The sequence below is a fragment of the Grus americana genome, chromosome 20, assembly GCF_028858705.1.
Source record: "Grus americana isolate bGruAme1 chromosome 20, bGruAme1.mat, whole genome shotgun sequence".
In the NCBI taxonomy this organism is placed as follows: Eukaryota; Metazoa; Chordata; class Aves; order Gruiformes; family Gruidae; genus Grus; species Grus americana.
Genome location: NC_072871.1, coordinates 3,645,824 through 3,673,141, shown reverse-complemented (window position 1 = coordinate 3,673,141; position 27,318 = coordinate 3,645,824). Strand labels below are relative to the sequence as shown.

General features: G+C 48.6%; 1 protein-coding gene across 2 annotated transcripts in view; it reads right to left on the bottom strand.

The window, feature by feature from the left end:
• Positions 1–27,318, bottom strand: part of PAPPA (pappalysin 1) — a 180,187-nt gene that overhangs the window by 9,584 nt on the left and 143,285 nt on the right. For both annotated transcript variants that reach the window (XM_054848963.1, XM_054848962.1), the window contains exons 15-21: positions 26,426–26,609; positions 23,625–23,835; positions 22,845–23,016; positions 19,379–19,526; positions 16,577–16,686; positions 9,866–9,937; positions 5,957–6,055 (exon numbers count right to left, since the gene is read on the bottom strand). In XM_054848963.1, coding sequence (XP_054704938.1) covers positions 5,957–6,055; positions 9,866–9,937; positions 16,577–16,686; positions 19,379–19,526; positions 22,845–23,016; positions 23,625–23,835; positions 26,426–26,609 — 996 coding nt within the window. The remainder of the gene's footprint in view (positions 1–5,956; positions 6,056–9,865; positions 9,938–16,576; positions 16,687–19,378; positions 19,527–22,844; positions 23,017–23,624; positions 23,836–26,425; positions 26,610–27,318) is intronic.

Sequence of the window (27,318 nt, the reverse complement as noted above, 5' to 3'; positions counted from 1 at the left end):
CTGAAAACGCTCCTCACATGGCAAACAGCTAGCCACCGAGGCTGACACCAACAGCTCGTGGGTAAGTAAGTTCACCCGTATGCCTGGGTGAACCGGCGTGCTTGGAGCACGCAGCAGCGCTCAAGCGCTTCCGGAGGCATGAAGCAACACTCCGCATTGTATCCTTCCTTCTTCCGTGCTCACCCACCATTCATTGTATCTCGACAGCTAATTATAGAGCTGACAAACACACCCAGCTGGGGACATTCAAGTTGTTGGGAGCAGCATCGTGGCAGGAACATCAATTCTTCTGGATAAGCAGAATTTCCTCAGCCGGGGTGGTCACTTAGGCTGCTAATTGCACGAACTGCCTCAAAACCATGTTCCGCCGATAGAGCAAGACCTGAGATTCCCCAAGACAGGTTTGTGTTGCAGTTACAGAACTACAACAAGGCTCTCATTTCTCCAAAATACCAAGAAGTGGTTATTTTTGTTTTCTTAGGGGTAGGAGTGCAGCAGACCCCCCCCTTTCCAGGGAGACAGGGACAGTCTTTGGAAATCCCTGCTGGAGCCAGCAGCAGCCCCTTAGTTCAAAGCTCCTTTCTTTAGGCCTTGAATTCTCGGCCATAAAGTCTCTGAAGAGGTTTTGATAACTTGCCTATCTTTTAGATAAGCAAAGCTTTGGAGGAATCCCCCACGGTCCTCTATCTACCGCAAGTCCTCATTTGTTTTCCGCCGAGGCACTTGCTGGTTTTCCTCTCCAAGGTGTCGGACAGAAATGTCAAGAGGCTGAAGGGGCAGCATTTGAGATGGGAATTTTTGCCAGGATGATTTTTCTTTTTCTTTTCTAAGTGCTATGGGGCAAAGCCGTTGAGGGACAACCTGGGTGATAACTGAATAAGACAGGTTTTTCTCACGGGAGCAATAGGTTTACTCCTTACGCGATGAAAAGGAAAGGCAGAGAGGAAAGACAGATGAAAGGTCACCCTTTCAAACGGTTTAAGATGGGGCAAATTTAAAATGGCAAATTCTATTTAAATTTGCAGGGACCAGGCTGCAGGATCTTCAGATAAGCAAATCTGAGATCCGAGTCTGGAACAAAGTACATAAGCAGAGCCTAAAGAGAGACATTTCTGATTTCTGCAAGGTCTTTCTCGACAGCCTTGTCCAGGTAAAACCTGTAAAAGGGAAGGGGAAGAGAAAAGAAGTGGAGAACAGCGATGGGAGAGAAGATTTCCTGAAATGAATCGGAAAGAAACAGCCATAATCTCTCTCCCTGAAACACCACACACCCTAGGAGCTCCTTGCAGGCGGCCGCCAGCCAAGAGACAGCCAGTTATGCCCAGGTTATTTATTTTTCTCACTTTAGCAGTGTCACGTATTTAATGTTTTAAAAAATAGTACCTTCTTTTATCTGTGGCAGGATACAAAGCAAGAAGCAGCTTCCTAGAGCAGCCAGGCAGAAGGGAGCTGGCAACCTGTGCTGGGTCAGGAGGGTAGGAAGATTAAAGGGAGATGGGATTTTGCTTTGTCCTTCACGGAAGACTTTATCCCCTCCAGATACACAACAGAAGCTTTCTCTCCCTTGGAGGTTGGCCGGCAATGGCCTTCCTGTCTCTCAAAGCTGCTCCTGGGTCAGGCACAGGGCAAGCTGTGAGCAGCACAGCCCCGTCCTCTGCCCCGACTGCAAACCCTGCCGCCGGCGCCCTGCTCGCCCACGCAGCCCACCTGCCCGGGGCCGCACCGTCAGGCGCCGCAGGGCGCGTGTCCCTGCTTCCCTGGGTGGCACTCCTCCCCGCGCCAGCCCTGGCTTCTCGCCCGCTGCACGGGGACGCTGATCAATTAGTGCACAACAAATAATTAAGCTGATGAATGTCTCTTTTTCCCACTCGCTGACTGCAGTTGCCTCGAATTTATGCCCAGAATATGACTGAATTTATTCATTGCCGTTTGTAGCATTCAAAAGAGGTCTTTAATGATTTCTTTTAAGCTCTCTAGCCTGATTGTGAATAGTGCTGGGCAAATACTCATTATTTCCTATCTAGGCAGCAGCGCTGATTAGTCGGCGGTTGGTCAGATAAGTCACATCGCGCCGTTCCCCTCTCGCTGCAGAAATGCACAAGGTCGTTTGCTGCTAATGCTCAAATGCAAAGGCAAAATGTGGCCTACGCAAATGCTGCATGGAAGTCTCTTGTGCATTTTCAGGGCAACAAAACAGGAGCATGCAAAATCTCACATGAAGTAAAAGGGCTCAGAATTAAAGTGAATATGGGCTGACTAATTTTGCTTTCACGCAGCCTGGTTCACAGCATTGTGTGCAGCTGAAAGTGCTTTTGAGAGGGTAGTGGGATTGCAGTGAAATTTAAGTCTTGACAGTTTGTGGACATCAAAGATCTGAAGCCAGCTCTTACTTGACTGTTAACTCCTGAATCTTCACATGATGCAATGTTAATCTTCAGCCCTTTCCTAAAATAATGTGTGGAGTTGCTATGTTCTGTTAAATGTGAACCATGTGTCACCTCAGCAATGGCTGCAACGGTGAAAAGATGATAAATCTAAAGCTTGTAAAATGTCCTGTGACATTTTGGGAGAAAAACAGGTGTTGCATAAATGTTAGACATTTATGGGTAAACTTGCAGGGGCTTTAAAAGACTGACACATCTGCCACATAGTATGTAACCCTGAAAGAAAAGGAGCAAAGGAGTCTCTTTCATGTGCCTCGCTCTTTCTACAACCGTATGAAAATACATCCTCATCTGGTATTGGAATTAACAGAGCTGGACTCGCCCCTCCCTATGTCTCCTCCAGGTTTTTGGCTTTTACACCCAATGTGTATTTTAAAACTGTGCCTTTTTAAGTAGGTGGCAAACTGTGCTGGAAGGGTTTGGTATGCGGAGTATTTTTATTCAGCTCCCTTTTCTCTCACCTTTCATTGTTTTTCCCTTTGGAATATCTCCTGTAACGCTCCACTCATAAACCTCTTCAAAGGGAGGGCTGTATTTGAACAGCCTTGCCTGAAATCTGGTCTCAGTCAAAGGCCTCAGACGGGAAAATAACTCGCAGAGCCGAGACCCGCGGCCCCACGGCTGCTGCTGCAGGTGTCGGCAGCCGCTTTGCAGGCAGGGAGGTGCTGCCTGCCGCCTCTTCGGCTTTGACGCCGTGGCCCTGCCGGCTGGGTTATTATTCCCCCCTTTACCCTATAAATGCAATAAACTGGGACTTAGCATCTTGCTTTTGGCATGGAAGGTTCAAGGAGAAGGTGGTTTTCTCACTCCTCCCGAGTGCCTTGTTCAGCTCCCGAGATGTTGTTGGCGTTTTGGGAGAGACAAGATTTTGGAAGCTGAATGCGTGCCGAGGAAGCGATGGGCTCTGTGGTTCAGCCCTCAAACCGTGTGATCTCTAGGATGGGAGTTTCTAAAGTACAAACTAGGACAAGTCTAATTCCCCCGGTCTCAAAGATACAGCTCCCAGTGAAGTCAGTGGAAGCAGACTTAGCTCTAAAAAGCTACAAAACCTCCCCCTCCATGGGGGAAATGCATCAGACGTGTGACCAGCTGCCTGTCTCTGAACTGCTTGCTCTTTGCATTGGGCAGTTTTAGCACAGAAACCAGTAACCGACTGGGCTACAAAGCCCTTTCCCCCTCTTGGGTGGTCGCTTCGTTTCTGGGTGGCAGCGAAGCAGCAGATATTTTGAGTGTGACTTGCCTTGCTGGTAAGTGCTCACGACTCTGTGCAGATCCCACTCTGTCTCAACTCCCTGCCCAGCAATAAATTCTGCTCCCAAACCTTAATCCTATCCCTCTCCCCCTCAATTTGGCACTCACATCCCTTGTGTTTCAGTCCCGTCCCTGCTCCAGCAGTAAGTTTTGCCCTTAGCTCCTGTCCTGATAGGGCTGGTTTGGGTCAGTCCCCTCCCGGCCACCTCACTTCCATTCCTCTAGCACCTCTTGGGATTTTTCATCCCCTGTTCTCAAGCCCGGAGGCAGCAAGATGAAGTTTCCCAGGCAGGCTGTTGTAGGAGGAGAAGACCTACGCCATGCTGAGCTACCAGCTCTGCCCTCCCAGCAGCGGCCAACAAGCACGCTGTGCCTGCCCTTGGGCTGCTCCTCCCAAGGAGGTGGAAAATGAGCCAGAGACAGGAATCTCTTCTTGGAGACGACAGTGAAGATGAGCCGCTGCCTGTCACCCCGCTCTTCTCTGCAGTGGTCGTTTCAGCAGGGAGCCCCGTACGGGCTCTCCATGCCCTGCTCCACCCTTGGGAACAGAGAAGCTCACCTGCCCGTGCTTCCCTCCCAGCACGTGGCTTGCAGGGACACTTGCAAAAGAAACACAACAATTCAGGGGAAAATTTGTCAAAAAAAGTACAGTTAGGAAAACTATCTCTTCCTCACCTCCTACACAGTGGAGAAATGAACTCTTTCTACTTGCCAAGACATGTCCACTTCCCTTCCCCAGTGTTCCCAGATCGGACAGAGACAGCCCACGGTGCTGTACGGGTAAGAGATCTTTGGCTGAACCAAGGAAAAGAAGCCTCCAGCCAAAGCTGTTTTAGAAAGGACTTTTCCCTGCAGACATGTCAGCAGGCCCTCAGCCGAGGTAGAGAGGACCTTCTTCCTCAGGTGGGTGAACTGCATGATGACATATGCTGAGCCCAAGGTCCCTCTGTCTGTTCTTGAGTTTTGTTATTTATTAATATATTTCTCATACTTAAAATAGCTGGATTTTCTTCATTCTGATCTATGCTCAAATCCTGAAGACAAGATAAAAAGCTCACATGGCAGAGGCTAAAATAGTTGCTCCTTTCTTTGGGAAACAAGTTCAAAATCTGTCCTGGCTGGAAACATGAAATGTACTGCTCCAAACCACAAGCTCCATCGCTCCAATCACTGTCTCTACCAGTGGCCAGAAATGGGCGTTAAAGAAGCATAAAAAAAAGGGGGATGTGTGGAGGGATCCTACCCCAGGCTCAAGCAGTCAATGGTTTAGATATTCCTGACCCAGAAACTGCATCCAGATCAATGTTTAATAGCCACTGACGGAGCTAAGCTCCATGAATGTGCCTATTCTCTTTTTTTCTTCAAGTGTATTGTTGTTCCTAATAACACTCTGTGGCAACGTATCCTGTCAGTCACATACACATCGTGTGCATAAGCACTTTCTTTCATTTGTTTGGATCCTACTTCCAGGTAATTACCATTTCACCCCTCATTGCTGTGCGGTAAAAAACTGGATTTTATTTCCCTAAGCATCCTCCCTGCATTAAATAATGTTTTCATAAATCTCTGCCACTAACCATGCCCCCTGTCTCTTTTGCAAGATTTGCAGGTCGTGGTCTATGTGGTCCCTGTGCAGAAGATACGTCAGGTCTCTGCTCAGCCCTGCTGCCCTGCTCCACACTCCTCTGTCCCACTCTGTCCTTCTGGAGATGGGATGGTCAGCGAGCCACGCATATGTGGGTACACACGGATCCAAGCACAGACCTACAATGATGCTTTCGTGTTGCTCTCTGTTCTTTTCCTAATGACTCCTAACCTTTAGCTTCCCCTCTGAGCACTGAGGGTGGACACCAGGACAGGCAAATACACCCTTCTCAGCGTTTCTGTGCAAAGGTCTCCTGAGCAGTAGGTGCAGCTTTGCTGATGAACATGCCCCGGGGTTCTGGAGGGAGCCAGCCCTTGCCTATAGAGAAGCCAGGGTTTATTTACATGGAGAATGAATGAATGCCTCTGACTACTTTATTTAAGAACCTTCCTTGCACAGGTATAAGGCAGGTTATGATGGGAAATGCACATGCACATCAAGAGAGAACTTCAGAATGAACCAACAAGAACTCAGTGCCTATGGTGAGCTGATGCCTGGACTGAAGGTCCTTCTGAGACCTTGGATTGCCCCTATTCTAGAAAAAATAAAATTTTCCCCGGCACAAAGCAGCACTCACCAAGGAGTTCCCAGTGAAAAGAGGAAGCAGCATCCCTACCTTTTTGGTCTTGACTGTTGAGGCACAGCAGTCCCCACCATCATAGTTGCAGAAGGCTCGGTTGTTGATGGAGTCGCAGTAGTTGTCCCCCATGAAAGGCTGAAAAAGGAAAAAGCAGAAAAAGACTGAGAATGTGGACATGGATAAAACCTGTAACAATACGTCAGAAGGAAAACACGAACATTACCAACTGCCCTGAAAAGCAAGAGATAATTATTTCCTTCTCCCTTCAAAGCAGACAGAAAAAGAAGGACACTCGATGGAAGGGAAATGAGCCCTTGTTGGCTTTTCACATCCCACATAAGATGATGCTTCTGGAATATTAATTTGACTAGGCCCAGAGATAGCATCGAGGCATCTAAAATTGTGGCACTTTTGATAATTTTAAGCTAACCTTCCAAAACAATGTGGGATAAGAAGAAGGTTATGTATAGCAGCAAAACTAGCTTGCTTTTAATAGCTGTACTTCCCACCACAGTTCTAACTATGCAACAAGTGTCAGCATTGAGGGCACGAAACATATCACAGAGAGAAACGGAAGTGGTGTGAGCTCAGCACAGGGACCACGTGCTCTCATTCTCCGACCAGCAGTGACTGTGCGTGACCTTGGTCATGACACGTCATCTCCCTCCGCTCCACAGCTCAGAGCTGGGCTAATGGCAATTATTCAGAGGGACCTTGTGGAGAGCTATTAAGTAAAATTCATAAATCACCTTGAAAAAGAAAATGCGGTCACTACTCTGTGCAATGTGATCACAAGTCAATGTGCTGCACAGGACCGGAATAATAATCGCGATTCTGAGGAAAAGGCTTGAAGTCTGATTTTTCATTACACGTTGGAGCTCTCTTGGTCAGCAAGTACAGAAGTCTTTCCTGGAAGTGAAAACTGCCCATGCCAGGTATGAGAAACCCAGGCAGCTCTGAAAGCTCGGAAAAATGGATGATGCTCAGCAGAGAGCAGAATCATATCTCTGTAACGCTTCTTACACACTCCGGCTCATGGGGCCATTCCCATTTTATCTGCTCTTTGGAAAATTCATTTATTCTGCACCGTGAGCAACACACCAGGGACTTTCCAACAAGAAGGCATCATTGCAGAGTGGGTGGGGAGGCTTGTGGAGGTTTCCTGGGAGGATTTTGCAGCAGATGCAGTACTGGAATCTCCCTGATGATAGATACCTGAAGAACCAGCAGTGAGAGCTCGCCGTGCTCTCCCCAGGCAGAGCCATGGCCATGCTCATCAGTAATGAAATGGACGCTGCAGAGCAGTGCAGATGCAGGCTTTCACTGCTGATGTTTTGCAAATTTAATTATTTCTATCAGGGTACAGGAAATCCAGGCAACGATGGCAATATCAGACCAGAGCAGGACTACCAGGAGGTGACTTGTTTAGTTACACGCAAATACTACAAACGCTGACAAGGCAATCAGAGTTACTAGGTGAGGCTCCTGTCCCTGTAAACTGGCTTAACTCCATTGACTTCCACAGAGATTCACTTATTTATACAGGCAAGGACTTTGACTCGCAAATGCCCTTCCAATTTAATTAATATGCTAAGAATTAAAAGGGAATGATTTATAAGTAGATGGAGAGATATTTTGATGCCAATCGGGTCATATTCAAAACCACGAACTTTGCCCAACCTCCCAAGACATTCTGTAGGCTTCTCCATGTTTCCCTTGTATTGCCCGGCTGTGCCTGCTTGTCAAGAAAGGCTTGCCTTTAATTTCCCATGCCTATGCCTGTACTCGACACCTATAAACACTGGAAAATCAGGAAAAGAAAAAGAATTTGCCTTTCACTCGTGTTGGCACAGAGTAGGCACGTTAGTCCTTTGGAGGAAAAGAATGGAACAAATAGCATCTAGGCAGTTTGGTACAAAACCCTCACTTGGGAGACCTTGGAGGCCTGGCTGTGGAGTGTGAGGTCTCCATAGGTCTTCATGCAGATCTTAGTGCTCCCATGGTTTTGGAGGACTATACAGGTAGTCCAGAGGGACTAGTTTTCCACTGAAACACCTACATTAGCTGCCGAGAAGGATGGGGCTGACTCATAAACTCCAGCCACTAGGGAGCGACAAAAAATCACATTGCAGCAGCAGTCTGGGTTACCACTGTGAGCACCAAGAGCAAAATAACGCCCCGCTCACGGCCTTCTATTCAGGGACCCCCCCCTAATGCTAAGGATATTAATACATTAGGGAATGTATCAGCTTAACCGCCCGGTATTATTGACCTACTGGCTTATTAGCCCGTTTCCATAGTCATGAAAAAAGGCTTGGCAAAGACGGCATTTCTTCTGAAATCTTAATGCCAGAGAACGAGCACTGGCCCATTCGTGGATCCTGGAAGCATCATGCTCGAAAAATGATGCTAGAGGCCATTATCAATTGTCTGGGCAAAGCCTTCCAAGATGATAGATTGCGATGCAGTGACACTGCTGAATGAATGATGAAAAGAAGAAAGTTCCTATTGATGCAGAGGGGTCTGGCAATTAACAATGATGGAAGGGAAGAAAATGCTGAGAGAAAGCATGTCAGTAATAATGGCTTCTGGTAAATTATTACATCATTGCAAAGTTTGCCTCAGTAACAACTATCCTTAAACAGCAGGAGAATGGATACCCAATGGTGCATCAGCACCTGAATGGCATTTCTTAATGGTCCCTGGATGTTATTTTAGCTCTCTTTGGAGAATAGGGGCGCCTAGCCAGCCTGCATGAATGTAATGTGTGAGATGGCTTATGACATTCAAAGCACTGACAGCAGAATGCTTTTCATTTAGGGAACAACTAGACAAACTATTACATTGTTGGAGAGTTATTACCCTCTTGGGCCCAACATTTGTATGCGAAGGAAACCTGTCTTTCACTTCAAGACAAATCACATCACGCAGCAATGTGGTCTGGAGTTTCGTGTCAGATTTAGGAGTTCTGTGCCATGTTCTGCCACCCTGGGAAAATAACTTCAATGCGCTTGTAAAATTGGGTTACTGGGTGCTGAGAGCGCAGTCAGTGCTCCAGAAAGTCAGGAGATGTGGGGTCGAGACACAGCTCTTCCACTGCCCGCCCACATAACCAAAGCAGCCATCTATCCCTCTGCCTGTGAGCTACCCCATTCCTAAATAATGGGCGTGCGGCTTCCCAGCCTTACAGAGGTGCACAAGGACTGACTTCTTGACACAGGGGAGATTCTCACGGGCTGGCGTGATGGAAACCGCATGAGTGCCATGACCCAGAGAGAGGTGCTCCAGCCTTGTTTAACCACTGGAAGTATCTTAAGACTTCTCAGACTTTTCAAAGACTGTTGCCAGCACAAACAAAATAATTGCTTTTTTCAAATAACACACAAGACATTTTTACACAAGTAAAAATCATATCACAGCTGAAACGTAACTGCATTTTTCTGTTGGGGTTTTTTTTTGGTTCAGACAGAGATGCACAGTGGAGGGATGTGTGATTTACTCACTGTCCAGCTGTACTGTCCACCCAGTGCTATCATTTCTGCCTCTGGCTTTCCTAAAGTTTATCTGCACACACCAAAGCCTGAAGCCTAGCTGGGCTTGGAAAGAATTGGCCCTCTAATAAGATGTCAAAACAACTGAAAGTTTTTGCAACTTCCCAGAAATTCCCAGATCCTGGGAAATTCTGACAGTCTACCAATGTACTTGAGCCACTTGATCATTTAACTCCTGCGAGAGTCACCCAACCATCGGCTCTAGGAAAACCACCAGTTCCACCACTGAGTGTCAGAGCTGATGCAGGAGATGACAGTCTGGTTGGTAGGATAGTCAGGGCAAAAGCCTGCTTGCCCCACTTGAAAACCAGCATTGACAGCTCAGGTGACTGCAGTGACTGTTACCGTAACATCTAGGAGAGCAAGCACCACCTGAGCTAACGCCAAAGCTCACCTCGCAGCCTTTGACACAATGAATCAGGGAAGGGTGAGGGTACCACTTGAGTCCCGCCGTGCAGACAACGCTCTGGAGGGGAGAAGAAAAAAAACCAAAACAGGTTAAGACAAAGAAATCAGTGTAGAGAAAGTCAGCGTGCTGGCTCCTATGGCTCTCCTGTACTTAACCAATGAAGTTCAGTTCCTAACACCTCTTGTGTTCTCAGGACCTGGCTGTCCTCCAGGTATTTACAAGAAGTGTTGGACTTGACACTTGCAATAACAGAACATTTGAGATTAAAATAATATTTAAGGTTCTCCTAAAATGTCACGTCCAATATTTCACTTATGGTGGGGGGACGTGGCAGGGAAAGGCAAGGGCACAGGTCCACCGTCTTGCTCTTGGGTAGGGGGGAGACATTTTAGCAATTAATTGAGGGATTTCTTCGGTGCTGCAAAACATTGTTCTCTTTTGCTACCCATCATATCTATGCTTCTTGAAGATGCTAAAGGGGGACTTTCAGATACATTTTCGCACCATCCTTTAGATCTTAAATGGAAGCACCTCCCACTACATGCCTTCAGAATAACCCCCAGAAATGACAGCATCATCTGCTACATTATATGAGCTTTATAATAATTTCTATATTTATAATAAATTCTGAAGTGCTTAGTTTTGGGCAAAAAAGATGAACAGCCTACTCAATGACGACACATCCAGGGTGGCCATTGTTTACCTATAGACATGGAAACTTAGATTTTAAGAGTGGATGAAAAATTTGGCCAGTCGGTGGAGACGGTGATTCAATACCATGGAGATCTAGGAGACAGGACTCCCATCCGTTCACCAGGACATCAGGCACAACGTTCATTTTGGGTTATGGTCCACGGATGAAACACTACGATGTCCAGTTGGGCAAGATAAACCCACAGGCACTTGCCCAAGGGCAGGGGTCGGGGTTGGATGGAGGCCTGGGGAAGGAAGGGATTAACATTTGGGAAGACCTGATGCACTAGCCATCCCTTCCCCTGTTTATTTGAGGGCTAATTTAATCCATCTGCAGGGGAACCTCAGCATGTTTTTACAGTTTCTGTCATTTGAGGCTTACCTGGCGTGTGCTAGAAAAAGGACTTTTATACTATCTGACTTGGGCTGTTTATCTTTCCGATGCTCTCGGATTTTCCACTATTAGTCAAGCCCGGCTTGCCCCACCTGCCTCGCAACAGGGCCCGTCTGTGTGAGCGGAGAAGCGGCCGGGCGAGGGGGGAGGACGTTGTTTATCCCCCGGGAGGGAGGCTGCAAGGTGCGGGAGCCCTGCGGTGTCAGGCATTCCCCAGCACGCTCTTGACAGACAGCTGGAGATTTCCAGGCTGTTGCCTGCCACAAATGGTGAGATTCCCCCCCCCCCCCCCCTTCTGTTTATTGCACTTCAGAGGGAGAAGAAAGGAAACTTTTCTAGGTTTCAAAATAAACAAGGCCAGTCAACAGACTGGGAGGGGGGAGAGGAAAGGAAGCAGTTCAAGAGTATTCAAACCCAAGAATTAAACCAAAGTAGAAAAACTCAGGCATTTGCCTCCCGTATCCAAGGCTGGCCAGACAATAAGTAGAAGTGCACTTCCAAAGAGCATCTCACATTCCCCTGGTAAGAAGCATCAATATTTACAAAACCTCTTGATATGTGTGAATGTGTGTGAGCATTTGGAGCTAACAAAAGGAGTCAAATAGCCCTGAAACAGGCTCTTAAGAAAGGAGGTTTCCAAGTGAGAGCAATCCCTTGCAGGAGATGCACTGACTACTTTCCTGACTCCCCCCAGTATTAAAAACCCAGCACCCTCCCTTAGAGAAATGGATGGAAGGCCAAGTCTTTGCTAGGACGATGCTCTCCACAGAGCTCTTGCTCAAGGTCATCTCGATTCCAAGGGCTGCACAGCCTTTGGCTGGACAGTCTCCAGGGAAAGGGAGTGCAGCCTCGGGCCGCTCTCCATAGCGTAGGAAAGCCAGTTGACCTTCTGCTAGATTAATCACTGGGTCAGTGGGACATTCGCATTGCTCTGGAGTGGTACCTGCCAACGGCTTAGTCCAGTTACTTCGCCCTCTTCTCAGATGATTCTTTGCTAGGCTAGCGGAGACCATTAGAGCCGCTCCAGCTGAATTCAATTCTTCTAACATTCACGGAGCTGGAAGCAGAGTATGCTCAGGGAAGGGCCCTCAGCCATGGCCCTGACTCCTGCTGCTCTTCCAAACCCTGAATTCCCACCACCCAGCCTGTCTGTACCCTCAAGCTGCTGCTGTGATGTGTGTGGTGCAACGGGACGGGAGAGAGGTTGTTCACCGAGGGAGAGCCTGGGTTGGAAAGTTAAGAAACTGGGGATGATTCAGGCTGCTGGGCATCATTCCTGCCTCTTGCGGTGCTACCAGGCACAAAGGTGCCACAGGGTGCTGCGTGGGGCAACTGAGATAAACAAATGTATAAAAAGCAAGCAAGGAAGGGTATAGGCGGCAGTACCGCGGGACGTGACCAGGATCTGATGGCATCTGTGCAGACAGAAAGGAAGGCAGACTTAGAAGGCCAACAAAGGACGCAATAAGAGGTGGATGGAAGGACCATATCCAACACGTGCCAGGCAGTTCACAGGGGATAAAGCCCATCTGGCTGCTGCCTCTGCGAGCCCCATCCCTTCCCCGTGCTGCCACGTGCTCCAAGCCGCTGCGGTGACATATGCCGCCCTCATGGCCCCGGCTCCCCTCGTGCATCGGCTTCTGCAGCACAGCTGCCCTCACACACGGGCCATGCTGCGCAGCCGGGTGTATTGACTTTGGTCCTGTCCCCATCCCAGAAACGCCATCCAGCTACATCTGCGGTTTGGTGGCTGTGACTCCATCTGCTGCGAAGGGAGAGCAAGCCGGGATGCACTCCCACAGTAGGTAACAAAGAGCCAAGAAAGCAAACCAAGCTGTCATTTTCTCCTTGTGAGGGAAGACCTAGTGCCTCCGGTCACGGCGCTTCCCTCCCACGGTGGGACTAACGCAATGATGTCAACCATTTGTGGGCTGCGGAGGGGATTAGGTTTCCCCAGGAGAGGTGGGTGGAGAGCTCTCCTCCACCTTAGATGGGTCAAGTGTCCCCCAGGGCTAAAGCCCAGGGACTGGCATCTACTGGTCTCAGCTAAGTCTCTCCTCCGGCACTAAACGAACATGACAATTAACCATGGGCTTAATGTTGTGGTGGTGAGGGGATCGGCCGTTGCTGCCAAGGGAGGGGAGACGCGGCGCTTTGCGGCTGCTTCCTCCTGTAGCTACAGATGGGCTGGGAAGTCCTGCCCTTCCGGGCGCTGAATCGCCGCAATGCAACAAGTCATTTCACCGCTCCGCGACTCAGTTTCCCTGCCTGCAAAGCGAGCCCAACGCTCACAGAAAGAGGGAAGGGGAAGGAAGGAGGAGAACTGCAACGCTTAAATGAATAGGGGACTATTTAAGGAGAATTCCCTTTAATGACTTCTGGACATCCAAATTCCCAGTGCATATGGGAAAACACATCACCAGCAGTAGGGCAGCGTCCCAGGCGTGCGGAGGGGCCACGGCCACACTCAGCCCCACCGGCAGGCAGAGCCGCGGCGTGCCGACCCTTTCAAGGCTATCCCGTGCACGCACGTGCTTGCACGGTATTTGGCCTGTTCCTGCTCAGCACAAAGGCAAGGACCCGAACTCAGAAAACCTCAGAAATTAGGTGTCTGCCCTGTTTCTCTGCAGTCGGTGGGAGAGAGCTGTCAAGCTGTCTTTCTGAGACATTTTTTCTCTCCACTGCCTGCATAGTCAGCCTTGGCAGCTCGATCTATAGGTGTCTTCAACAGCTCGCCGCCCCTCGCACGCGCACAGCAAATGGGAAATCATGGGAACAGCAATGGCTGCTCCAAACGCGGCCTGCTGCACAACAACGGACACGCAGGTTTCAGGTGAATTTTTTTTTTTGTCCTGCTGAAAATACTAATTTCGAAGACTCTGCTAACGTGCACTGATTTCAGCAAACTGTTTCAGACCCCACAAAGCAACTCGGCCTAACCCAATTCTGAAAAACACAGTAATATTTAGACATTTTTCAAAATGAAATATATGTTGTTGTTGTTGTTCCTTTGAGAGGGCATTTTTTTTCATTTTTCATTAAACAAAAAGTTTAAAAAAAATCCTTGGAAATGAAATGCTAAGTTATGTTCAAACCAACATGTTTTTTTCTCCAATTTTTTGGTTCACCAAAAATCACAACAACAACAAAGTCACTTTGATTAGGAGAAAACATTTTTTTTTTTAATTTGACAGAACTTCCAGCGAACCGAAAAATCAAGTGATTTGCACAGCTCTGCTCTGAACAACCCCCAGAGGAGGGATGGTTCCCTCTTCCCATTTTGCTTCCATAACAGCTGTTGCTTGAGCAGCTACACACAATTTTTATTTTTTTTTCTTGCCAGGTCTCCGTGTCTTTTCTCTGTGTCTGTTCTCTCAAAGGTACGCTCCAGAGATCGATCCTGCCTTTATCTGCTTCTCATACTGCACTCATTTGTACGTTACTTGTGCCTGAAATTAAGTAACTAAAAGTGTTTCCTTTGCGTCATTCAAGTACTTTGAGATCCACAAAGACTTGCCGTGTAAATGCAACCAGCTGCTTGCTTTACTCGTATGGCACAACAGCAAGCTGTCACTGACCATAAATAGAGACACGTATTATTAATGATATAATACACATTGCCATGGGGACCTTCCCCTGAGGCACCCCCGTCCCGTCTCTCCAGGGTCTCCCCAGTCCCACCAGCAGCAGCATTTCCCGCGGTGGCCCCTGCGAGGCCCCGCTCCCCATGGGTGACATCCCCTTATCTGGAGAGTTGAATCAGATGGATGTTTTACAGCTACCAAAAAAACCCCCTCCAGCATCATCCCGCTGGCCTCCTACAGGCTGCTCTCCATCTCCCAACGCAAGTTTTCACCCTCTAGTTACAAAGCATTTGTGGGGTCGAACTTGTATCTGCTCACAGCCTAACGCTCTTGCAGGATCCTCACCATCAGGGCAAAAAAAGGTCTTATTTACCACTGTACTCTTGGAAACCATGATTTCTCCTCCATCTCTCACTCCCCTCATCTCCCCCTGTACTACTATATGTTTTCCCTGCTGCCTAATGAGCCCTCCAGAGACCTGCAGGTATAAAACTCGTTACAGCTCCCTCTGCATACCCGCATCAATAAACGAAGGAGCACAGCAGAGAGCGGGAGGGAAGCTGTCACTTTATTTCACCATGAATTACAAAACCACTTTAAAGTCTAGCACTCGGGAAAGGGCCAGTGAGAAATTGCCCCTAATGCAGAGATTGGGGTTTTCTTTATGTTTCATGCCAGAAACTTGGCAAAGCCTAGGCTTAGGCAGAAATATAATCTCGGCATCTGAAATGCATGGGAAGCAGGGAAGGACACTGAGAGCTTTTCGTATGCTCTGGACTTAGGTTCCCCACCTAAAAATCCCTTTCCGGGATTTATTCTATTTATTCCGTGTGAAATAGGGAAATATAAAGTGGCAGAGATTTTTGGAGCGACTCGCTATCCACAGCCGAGGCCAGATTTCAAAAATCCCAAACCGTGGGTACATCTTTAGAGAAGCAAACAGACTGTCAAAGCTGCTCAGGACATGCTGGGGCTGTGTCGGCTGCTCGTTTTCCTCCTAAATGGAGTTCAAGTGTGTAAAACGGAGTCCTGCAAAGCCGGGGCCAAGTACGTAAAAGCCGACAGCATTTGCTCAAGCACCATCAGCAACCTGCACCCTGGTGACACGTGATGTGCCAGTGTCTTCCGACATGCACGTGAGCACGTCCCGACAAACGTCTACACCTGCAGAAATACCGCGTGGGCACAAGCGCCCGGTTACACGCATTTCTAGGCAGGAGGGCACGTTTGTGTAGATAGCTTGAGGGTTTTCGGAAAGAGGCAGATGAGCGTGTCTCCCACTGCCATCCCAGTGCAGGCACGAAACCAAGCAGCTATTTGCCAGCGGCTTGTGCGTGCAGGGGTGAGCGCGCGTGCAAGGCGCTGTACACGGGTGTGCACGTCCCCATCAGGGCAGACCGATGCCGGCATGTGCTGGAGGACGCACAGGACTGTGAGCGGTTAATGCTGCCTGTGCGTTTGCAGCAGGCAGGAGGAAGAAGCGGTGACCTCTGGAAGGGGCTGTGCTGAGCAGGCATCTCTGCCATGCGGGCGAAGGGGCGGGGGGAGGACTCAGCCAGCTCTGCTGGTTCGGGAAATGAAACACCCTCTGTATCAGCTTCTTTTGTCATCCAAAAGCAGCGCAGAAATATCCAGCCCTGCCACCCAAAGAATGCAAAACACCGAGCAGGAGGAAGACAATAAAAGCTGGCCAGTGCCCTTTCTCTGACTGTCCGTCACATCTTCCTGTGTAGTGAATCATGTTTCCAGATCGGACCCGCTGTATGTGGATCTGAGCACGCTGATTTGGGGCCTTTACCTTGAACTGACTTTCACAGGGTAATCACAGAGAGAAAGCAACTTGGAGAGGAAGCCACCATGTTACCAGAACAACACGCAACGACACAACAAAAATCAGGAATTCTTTTCTAAAAGGCACATTCTCCATGCATTCCCCTCATTGAATGAACCACGGGTAACGCTGTTCACGCACTGCACGTGAACATGCAACGAGGGATATAGTTAGCGAAATCCTCAGGCACTGACCTTCACTCTCTGAGGGTTCATCCAGTGCTGGATGTCTTGCACGGTCTCGTTCACGCGCAGGAGGATGGGCTCGTGACTGTGATCCAGACATGAGGTGGTACACTCCGCGCCTGCACGAAACACAGAGAGGATAAAGCTAAAGGATAAAGCAAGCAGCTTCTGACCCTTTCAGCATCCTTCCAGCTGAAGGACAGGATTAGGGCTCGTTTTTCCTAAATTGCAATTAGCAGTCAAGCATAACTATCACATATCTTCTAGCCACACATGAAATGCTGAGTACAACCCTGCATCTCAGCAGGAGATCGTGGGGGTGGCAGATATTCCAGGGCCTTTTTGTACGAGCTGCATATCTAAGTATTTCTCTGGCTATTAACTCCAAGAAGGGGGTCAGGTTTTGCACTTTTGGATCATTAGAAAACGTGAACATTTTTCCATTTCAACTGCTCTTTCAAGCAATGGGGCTGATCGAGCAGAGGCTGTGGAACTCATCTCACCTATGACATGACAAAAACCTACCGTTTGATCTGTCAAATTTACAGTCCTTCAATAACAATCTTTCGGAGGGCGACCAAGCCTAATGATACTGCAGACGAGCTATCACCTCGGTCCCACAGTCAATAAGAAGTACGCAGAGAGGTAATGATGGCTTTGTTCACACATAAACCTGCTTTTTCTCTGATTAACTGTCATGCCCAGTGGGAATCCTGTCCTTTCTTTATTAAAACATGCTGCGATACTCTGCAGCAATATCCCAGAGCCCTGTGGTGACACAACCGTAAGCCCTAGTGTGTTGGACCATTACCATTTCCCCCCTGGAAAATCACTCTTGAATGGCACAGCTGCTGCAAACATGTCATTAGGATTTCTGCACTCCAATCAGCGCTGGGGGAGGAATTAATCTCCGCACTGGTTTGGAGAGCTGAACCTTTGGCTCAACACACACCTCAGCCTGGAAGGGCAGATTAGGTGTCTGAGGAATTACCGAAGGTGTGTGGGATTCATAGTGACCACGACTGGATGCTATTATTTTCCCCACCTGCTTCTGCCTTCGTACGTACTCCCACATGGAGGAGTGAGCAGGCGCAGAGCAGACCCAGGCTGCTGAGCCAGCGAGACGGGGAACGCTTGGGGTTAGTTTTGCTTTCCCAGCGCACACGGTAGTGGCTCCGCGGACCCGCTGGATGAGGCCCATTGACACCAACCCCATTGCGAGTGAGTCGCAGAGAGCGCTTTCTTGGAAGGACATCGATCAGGCTTCCAAAAACACAAAAAAGAGAAGAAAACCCCAACAACCTGATCCCAAAAGGTGGTGCTGGACGAGCCTAACAAAGTGTGTGGTATGTCTCCATCTGCTGAGGATAAGAGCCAACGGCCGCTGTGCCCTCGCCGAGCTCTTCCTCCCTCTCCAGCAAGAGCCACACTCTCGTGGAGGATCTGGCCCATGAATCCCTCTCCTCCATGACGGCTGCGTGGTCCCATGCCAGGATCAGGCCCACCAGACCTTGCATCTGGGCTCGGCACCTGCTGACAGCCACCCCGGCAGGGCTGGGAGAGGACCGAGGGCTGGCAGGCACCCGCTGCGAGGGCAGCTACAGACCCTCCTGCTTCCAGCACTGGGATGCTCCCTCCAAACTAGGAACTGGTGTTTCTCTCCTTGCAAAAACCTGGCCGGCCCTGGGAGGTAACCTCATCTCAAGGGTAAAACGCCTCGCCACATTAAGAGTCGCCGCAGCCTGCTTGCCCTCCCGCGCTCCACCACGCTATTTACGCTTACGGAAAGGAGCGGGTCGGAATTGTTTTGATATATGATCTGTAATTGGCATCATTACAGAGCGGTGATCTCATCCAGGTCGTGTTCTCCTCCCCAGGGAGGGAACACAAGGAGGCTCGTGGTCCCTCGCATGGCTGCAATATAATGAGGGAGCCGCGCAACGAGGAAATTTCTCCAAGTTCAAAGGGACAGGCGGAGGGAGGAGGGGGCTGGCAGGGGCTGGGAGCGGGGCTGCAGGAAGGGGCCTCGCGGGTCTGTGTGTGCTGTGGCCAGTGCAGCTCCCGTTGCAGCCCTTACAGCAGGGAGACCTCAAAAACGGGGGCTGAAAATACAATACGGTGTACAATTCAGTGTGTAGTCTATCCCTCCCTCTGCCTGGGTGACACGAGGCAAAGCTGAGCGCAGGAAGTCATCACCCCTTGCAGAGTGACCAGGCACCCCAGAAGGAAGGGAGAAAACATACTCTTACAACAGCTCCTAAACAACTGTCATACCAAAAGGGATGCTCAGCTGGTCTCACATTCTTTCTGGAGAGACCTGAATTACCCTGGTGCTGCGCTTCCCTGCCAGCTTCCTGCCTTTCAACCTCTGGGGTGTGCATGAGTGCATGTGGTTGAAGGAGAGGGACATTACAAAAGCGTAAGAGCAAATGCAGGTACAGTCTCTCCCTGGACTGGATGTGTTTCTGGCATAGTCTGGTGTGCTGGCTGCCCATTAAAACCAGCTGGCCAAGAAGGGACATGATGAAACTGGAAGCGCTGCAAGGAGCAGGCAATCAGAGCATGTTACATGATGCCTGGCCTCTCAATGCTTCACATTTCCTCAGAGCAGTTCCCTGCAGCGCCTCCCACAGCAGCCTCTCACTCAGGCAAACAGGTCCACAGGAGAAGGTGACTTCAAGGACGGCAGGTTCCTTCCTTCCTCCCTCTTGTTCCCATCCTCTTCCCCGTCTCCTGTCCCCACTCACTGCTCCCCGCTCCTGGCTGAGCTGCATCTCCCATGGCAGAGGGCCGGGGCTGATGCTCACAAACCTATGCCGTAGCCGCTGGCGCACTGCAGCTTCAGGTGGCTGTTGAGCTGCGAGGGCAGCGCGCACTGGCCCTGCATTTCCCTGCAGAGGTGAAAGGAGCCGCTCCAGGTGCCATCCTTCCGGCAGTGAATCACATTGCTTCCACGGCCCTGGGAATGAGAGAAGGAGATAACGAGGATGGTCACAAAAACAACAGCAAGGACAGGCTGAGAAACGAGGAGCGGGCAGAGCTGAGCTGGGAGCAAAGTTCTGCTGGAGATGGAAGAGCCTCCGGCTGGGACTGCCAGTCCTGGGGGGGCAAGAAGGAGTTTTCTTCCAAAGACTGAAAAAAGGAAACCTGCGTTGCAGACAGACACACACACGCCTCTTCTGTGCCCACTCCAGTTGCGATAAAGGTGCATTCACCCCAATCGCTCTTCTTTCTTGTTGTTGAGAGGTTTGTGCTGAACACAGACAACCTCTTCCCTCTTCTCATTTTCTAACTAGTTGCATCATCTTTGTCTCGAAAAAGAAAGAATCCCCAATGGCCATCTGAAGGAGGAAGGAAAGCAGGACACGAGCAGGGATGCTTAGCAGGGCAGAACGTGCTCTTTAGAGCTTGGCTGCCTTGAGTGACAGCGAGCGAAGAGGCTGGGACAGACACACACAGAGGCAGGTGGAAAGGAGAAAAAAAAAATCCTCTGGTGTGGGAATGGGCAAGGAATAGAATATGACATTTCTCTTATAGAAAAGATTCTCTGTATGATACTGAAGAATGAATACCAAAGTCCAAGGGGAAATATCATGCCCTTTAGAAACAACAAAGGAGTGCACAGGCAATCTTTTGTCAGATCTATCCTCGTGGCATTGGGGATTTCTGCGCAAGCTGTTCTGTGGGATCTGCGAGCCTAACTGCCATGGGGTAATGTGGGACATTCAACAGGAGGATGTCTGGTGTGGCTGGGCTTCAAACCTCCCGTGGGGGCCTTGCTGAGTGGGAGAACCACGCAGGATCTCTGCTTCTCCTCACCGGTTTTACATGCCAGGCATGTTGCCTGCAATCTGCCCACCCTGCTCTTGAAGATTGTGCTGGATATCTCTGGGGATCCTTTAGCGTGCTGTCTATGCTGGGATCCCAGCAGGGCTGCCGAGCTTTTCTTAAGAGCTCTTCCCCACGACCAAAAACCGTTGTTGCACAGGGATCTGCACGAGCCCCTGGTACCGGCGTGGAAGGTTGTGCAGCCTTCAGCGTTAAGTCTTGTCCCTAATATCCTAATGGTTTTTTTTACTCAGCTTTGTTGATGAACACAATGTTTAGTGAGATGCAAAGTGGCCTTATCGGCAGACTACTGTGTGGGACCGGCTTCCCCTTCTCCAGACATCTGGCCATTGCCAGAAGTAATAAGAAAATCATATGAAAGGATAATGGACCAGATGGACTCAGGGTGTGATCCAGCTTGGCAACTCTCACCTGAGGGCCAGTTTGGCAGAGACCGATTAATTTAGATCTGACTGTTCATATGATTTGTGCACAATATTCAGAAATGGAAGACCCTTGCTCTGGGTGCCAGGGGAGGTACCTGCTTAAATGACCATTACGTTCCTGGTGATTAAGAGATGCCATATGTACAGCTGAGTAATGATCTTTCAGCATGGTGACAAATTCAGGAAGAGATCGCTAAGTGATAATTGAGCACAATTTGCTGGTTTAGCAAGTGTGGAGCACTTCCATTGCAATTTGCATGCCAGGGTTCAAGCATGATTTTTAAAGGTGAGCCATGAAACCTGATTTATGTTCCCGAAGCTGGCTGTGCTTGAGGGTACTATTGTATAGTTTCTGCAATGTACTCAGAGATCCCAGGATATCCATTGCTATAGTAACATACTGTCCATCATTCCCTGACCTGCAAAATCTCTTGTGAAAATCCCTGCTGGGTTTCTTGCTTGGATGCAACGTGCATTATCACCTTATATAGCTGAGAGAGACTTAGTGGGGTTTAATCCTTAAATAATTAACACCTCTCAAGTGGTTCTGGCTTGTGCCAGGAGTCCTCCCTCTTTTTCTGTAGTTTATTTTCTGGCATATCTGGAAATACCTTTCGCTGCAAATCCCTTTCTCAAGATGTTATCTGCTCCTTTGCTCAAGGTGCTTTCGCAGCTGAACAGTCACTACGCTCTTCCTCACAGTGAATAAAGACGTAGCTTTCCCGAGCTCGCTTCATTATTGCTGTAACCCTCACTCCACTGCTTGCTCCTCTTCACATCCAGCTCGTTGAAAAGCAAACACAAACCCCTTACACCAGTTGTAATTACCCTGGTGGTCCCAGTTTCCCCGCGCTGGTAGCAATGACACGCGTCTTCAGCCACGCTGACCAGTCTGAGCAAACTGGTGGATGCACAAAGCCACAGAGCTCCCACCCAAAGTGCGCCCACGCGTGCAACTTCTCATTTCACGAGGCTCATCACCTCAGGTAAGTCTCATACAAGGAAGCCTTTTCCAGGTGCCCTGATGTGAAACCCCAGGGCTCTGCCTGTTGTCCCTGTGAAGAGGGCAGGCCAACCTGGCAGGGAAAGGGAGCAGCGATTGGCTTTTAAAGTTTGGAGCAGGTATCAGAGGTGTCTTGCAGATCACTGGCCCTAGGACAGAGTTGGTCCCTTTTTAATATGCCCACAGAATCTGGCATGATATTAAAAGGCCTTTGACAGAGCACTCCCTGCTCTCTGCAGTGCGTGCAGTAGCAGCAGCTTCTACATCCCCACTTTCTCTTCCCAAGCGTATTAAGCAGCAGCAGCACTTCTGGGAGAAGTTACTTATCTCATAGACTATAATTACCTCTGGAGAGGAAAACTAAGCATTTCAAACAAGACACTAAAGGCCAGACCTTCTCGTATCAGTGAACACACCTCCTAGGAAGTCAAAGGCAACAGGCTGATCTATGCCAGATGAGGATCTGACCCCTGGTGCCAAATGACACCTTCACAGCCAGAAAAACATGAAAGTTTAGAGACAGTTCACCTGAATAGTTGTAATCCTATAAAGTTAAATTATCATATGGCACACATACATATAATGATAATGAGAAAAAGAATTGGAGAGAAAAGCAAGGTAAAACGGAATGAACAACCAGGACAAGTGCGAGTAACTCATATCGCCCTTACTTTCATTCACTATTCCTTATTTTCTAGCTAGATCAACAGAGCCACTGAGGCAGATTTTTCAGCCACTTATTGTCCGGAAACAGTAAGTCACTCACTGCTAGTCCTCTACGGGTAATATTTAATACCATTACTACTATCATAAAAAAGTGTTTCCAGGCTCTTTGCAGTAGCTGTCTCCCTCTAATTGTGTATTTCCCTGCTCCGTTTCTCTGTCTCTGGTTTCAGAAGAGCTCAATGGCACTCGGCCCCTCCAAGATCAGGGTCCTTAGGGAACATATGATAAAACCACACTTGTAAGGGCTGAGATAATTTTGATAAGAGAGACTCACCGACTGATTGTCATCATCTTCGCACTTGATCCGGCACTCGCTGTTGAACTGGAAGCCGTTGGAGCACTGGTAGAGCCCATGGAACTTGGAAGGTGGAGGGTCACAGGTAACAGGCACGCAAGCGCCCGGCAGCCACGTGCCATCTTGTGTGCACTGGATCTTAAAGGCTCGCCTTTTCGTGCAGAAAAAAACAAGACCATTTAGTGAGTGGCTGAGTCAGCTAAGAGCCTCTTAAGCCTCTGAGCTCTGCTAGCAGGTTGCAGGGGATGGGTGTGCTTGAGCTTTTAACACTTGGGGAACAAGTCGTGAATCTGCGTCATGAAGTCTCTGAGCAAAAATAACGATTATTTGCAAAGCCAACATTGAGCTGCCCAGCCTAAACTCCTCTTTTGGCCTTGGACACATCTCCCAAAAACTCCGCTTCCCAGGCTTGTGGCCTGTGGTTGGTTTGAAGTGGGTTTGTGCAGAGTCAGAAGTACACGATAGCCCTAACCCTTTCCTGCAGAGTTTCAAAGGGGACTCCCCAGCCTGCATATCAAAGGGGTATTTCTAAGGTAAGGTCTGTTTTTCGAGCGCTGGTTAGGATTCTCAAAGAAGCCTAAGTGAGCTAGGTGCCTAAATCCCCTTGAAACTGCACAACTACCTGCATGAAGGAATTGCTCAGTGATATTCCCTACAGCACATATGTTCTGTTACAAACAGCCCATCTCTTGCCCAAAATCACTTTAACTCCTGGCTTTCTGAATCATGCTGACTGCATGGCACTACTCTTTCACGTACTTTCTTGCTTTTCTGGAGGATCCAGGGACATGGTAACCTGGTTTGCATTTGTACTTGCAAAACGAGCCCACTTTGTGCTTATCTTCTCGGCAACGAGTAGTCTGGAGATCTGCGTTAGGGACGATGGAGGGTGCTCGACACATCAGCTCACACAGGGCCTCCGGGAAGGACCACAGCCCATCCTCCATGCAGGTCAAGTTGCTGTTGTTTCCTGAGAAGAACAGTGAGCAAAGTTAACAATGTTCAACAGGACTATTTTTTTTTTTTTTAAAATGTCATTACACCCATAATATATCAAAAGCCACCTCAGTTGGTTTGACAAATTCAACTGTGTATGTCCTATGCATTTTCTCTTTCTAGATGACGGCATTAAATCATTAAGGACTCTGTTTTCAGATGACAGGCAGACAGTGCTTATTTCAGGAAATGCTACAGCATAGGGGAAACCACACGGGCTTTGTATTTTGTTCTTCTCTGAAAGGAAGCTTGCTTCATACATCAACCCCCTCCTCTTCAAAGTCATGGCATTAACAGAGGGTTTGTGCCATTACATTCTTCATTCTGCTTCTGTGTTATATCTTTTCCCTGAATCTGTCCTTTTTATTCCAATTTTGAGCCTTTTGGAGCAGCATCTGTTAGTATTAGAGTCACTACTCCAACACAATGAGGAGCCATTCTCAGCTGGGGACTCTCAGTCCTTGGGGACTACTGTGATAAATACGATTCATAATACTCATTAGAGACTCATTTTCCTTAGGAAGCTTTCTTGGCCAGCACGTCAAAGGTAAAAGGTACAACAGATCTATTTGCCTCTCCTATGACCTACTTGACTTCAGAAGGTTAAGCTAAAAGTAGCCTAGTCTTAGTGTATTTTACATTCTTTGTTATTTTATACTGTATGTTGAAAAGGAATAAGCTTTTCCTAAGAAACAAAACGCAGCTATGAGCCACTAACCCTCCAAAAATCCCTAATACTCTATTGAAATCCCCGAGCATTGCTGCAGGAACTCTACTCAACCCACAAGGCATATTTTCAACAGTAAGCCAACTTCGGAGTTATCCAAAATAACACTGACAAACTGCTAACCCCTGAGCAATGCCATCTCTCCGAGAGGGAAGGAAGACAGCCGGGGCATGAGGCTGGAATTCAAAGAAGAAGAAAACAAAAGGCTCTGGAGGGCTCAGGAAGGTATGTGGAGGAGCCCTCCTGCCCTACCCACAAAGATAAGAGAAGCCACATTAAATCAGCCCTGGCTTTCTCTCTCCCCTCCCCAACTGCAGATGATTGCAGAGGTATTTTGTGCAGAAGGGAGCTCTTTTCTAGAGCACCAGCATGCGCCTCTGCTCTGACTCATGCAGCAGCTCTGCAGACCAGCCGTGGTGATATCATACTTGCCACTGCAAAGTGATAAGCTGTGACATTACCAACAGTGGCTGTCATGACGTCAGTGATTGAATTAGGCATGAGTCATTCGAACGCCATTCTCCAGAAGCTTAGTGGCAACATCTATTAGTCATCACCGATGGCTGTACACCAAATGGTGCCTTTACCTCACAGCTCACAGAGTTTCTGGACGAAAGTGAGGTGATGCCACACACCACAGCCGCACCCCCTGACCTGGGGGCTGGTTATCATCCCTCCAGCTACCCCTGCCGGAGTCATCAGCTGAAGCTCTTCCTGGTCATGATGAATACTGTTATTTTCACTGTCCCCTCAAAAAAATTCCAGGCATTTTCAATGAAAAAACCACCTCTTGTTGAAGATGACCCTCTGAGTGTATGAACACAAAAAGGGAATTCTTTGATAACAATCTCCCCTTTGAGCAGTCTTAACTTTCACTGTGTGTTGGCTGCTTGTGGTTACCCGCCTAAGTCGGAATTAAAAGCATTAAGCAATTTGGTTATACATGAAGAAATCACCACATCCTTTCACTGAAATGAAGCCTCTTCTGGGTTTTGCAATGAATCCTAGCAGAAAAGGTGATACCGCATGTAAAAAAAAAGCTTATACAGCAGTTGTACCTGAGTTGACAACAGCAGTTAAGATCACTCCACTGCAAGATGACAAGTTAATTTGGCTCTAATGTTCCTTCAAATTAATAATGATATCTTTTCTTGTTTCCTGAGGACCAGATCAAAAAGGGTAATGTGCCAGTGAGCAGAAGAGTTGATGGTGCTGAGATGATGATGGGGATGCTAGCAGAAAAGCAGCAGGGAAGAAGATGGGGGAGAAAAGGAAAGGCAGCAGGCGTGTGTGTTATTTTTAAGAAAAAAAAAAATTGTAGAGAGTCCCAAGCAAGAAGAGGAGAGAAAGGCCAGAGGTAGAGCAAGATGAGTGTGGAAAAGGAGAGAGGTGATGGGTGGATTAGGAAAAACAGTGATGGGGAACTGTGCCACTGGGACCTGGGACTTTTCAGTCTTCTCCTGCCTTTCCAAATACATGGAGGAGGCACAGAAGGGAACAGCCACAGAAAACAGAGAGGCATGGGAAAGAAGATGAGAGAGTTCAATTTGATTTATCCCCATGACTTTTCCATGTTTTGGTTGTATGGAAGCAATATTCACTGTCATTACTGCCTGGCCAGCCGTGATCAAGGAAAGGTCAAAGGAAGGTAATAGAGAGATGCAAAGGAACTTAACTTCTAGTATAAATAAACCTTTCCATAGAGTCTCATAATTCTTCATACTTAAAATATCATTAATAATTCTAAAACAACAGCAACAGTAACATATATTACTAGGAACAGTGTGTGTTAGCTGTGCAGCTATCCCCAGGTCACTGCACAGACACCCTCCCATACCTTTCAGAAGAGCAGGAGGTCGGCAAGTGAAGGAGCATTTCTTGCCAAAGGTGGTCCCCTCGCTGCAGTTGAAGGTGGCTGGGTAGACATGGTACTGGTCTGGGACACCGCAGTCCACAGGCTCACAGGTCACCTGCTTGTTCCACTTCCCATCTGTGCAAGTCATGGTGATGCTGGACTCCATCTGGAAAAAGACGCATGCCTACAGCCACCACAGCCAGCAAGGGAGACACCAAAACCATTTCAAGCCTAGTAACAGCCATTATTTTGGCTCTCAAGTTAAGCAAAACTGGGCCTGAGCACTACCATCATCTGCCCTGTGATCAGAACAGAGCGTGCAAGTCTGAGCAGTTCGGAGCTGACAGCTATCCGCGATCCCTGTCACCTTGGCAGTGACATAGCCACTCCAAAGGGATCCCCATGTACTTCTGAGCAGTCAAACTCACTCTTGGGCTTGAAGTAAAAGCCAGCCTGACATGAATCCATTCGGGACTCCTATTCAAGGCTCTCCCGAGAGGCGTCAGTCACCCTTGGACCGGGGTACCAAGGGAGGTGGCCTGGGCCATGTCAACATTGCGTTTGGACACTGACAGCTGCTGTTATGGCTTCTACTGTGCGAGTGCCCCGAGGCTCCAAATGAAATCAGGGCCCTGCTGCCCTGGCACCGGGGACACGCATGCCTGCGAGACAGACTTTTTCCTGGAGGAGTCTGCAACGGACAGACCCAAGAGCATCCTGCCCATACGTTCACCTGGCACTTGAGAGGTCGAATACAGAGTCAGTGCCTGTGCTCTGACTTCCCTAATGTCACTCTGCCATCATAGCTACACAGAAGCTTTGAGATTTGAGGAATAATCCAAACAATGCAGCAGACTGAAATCCTGCAGTGGTAG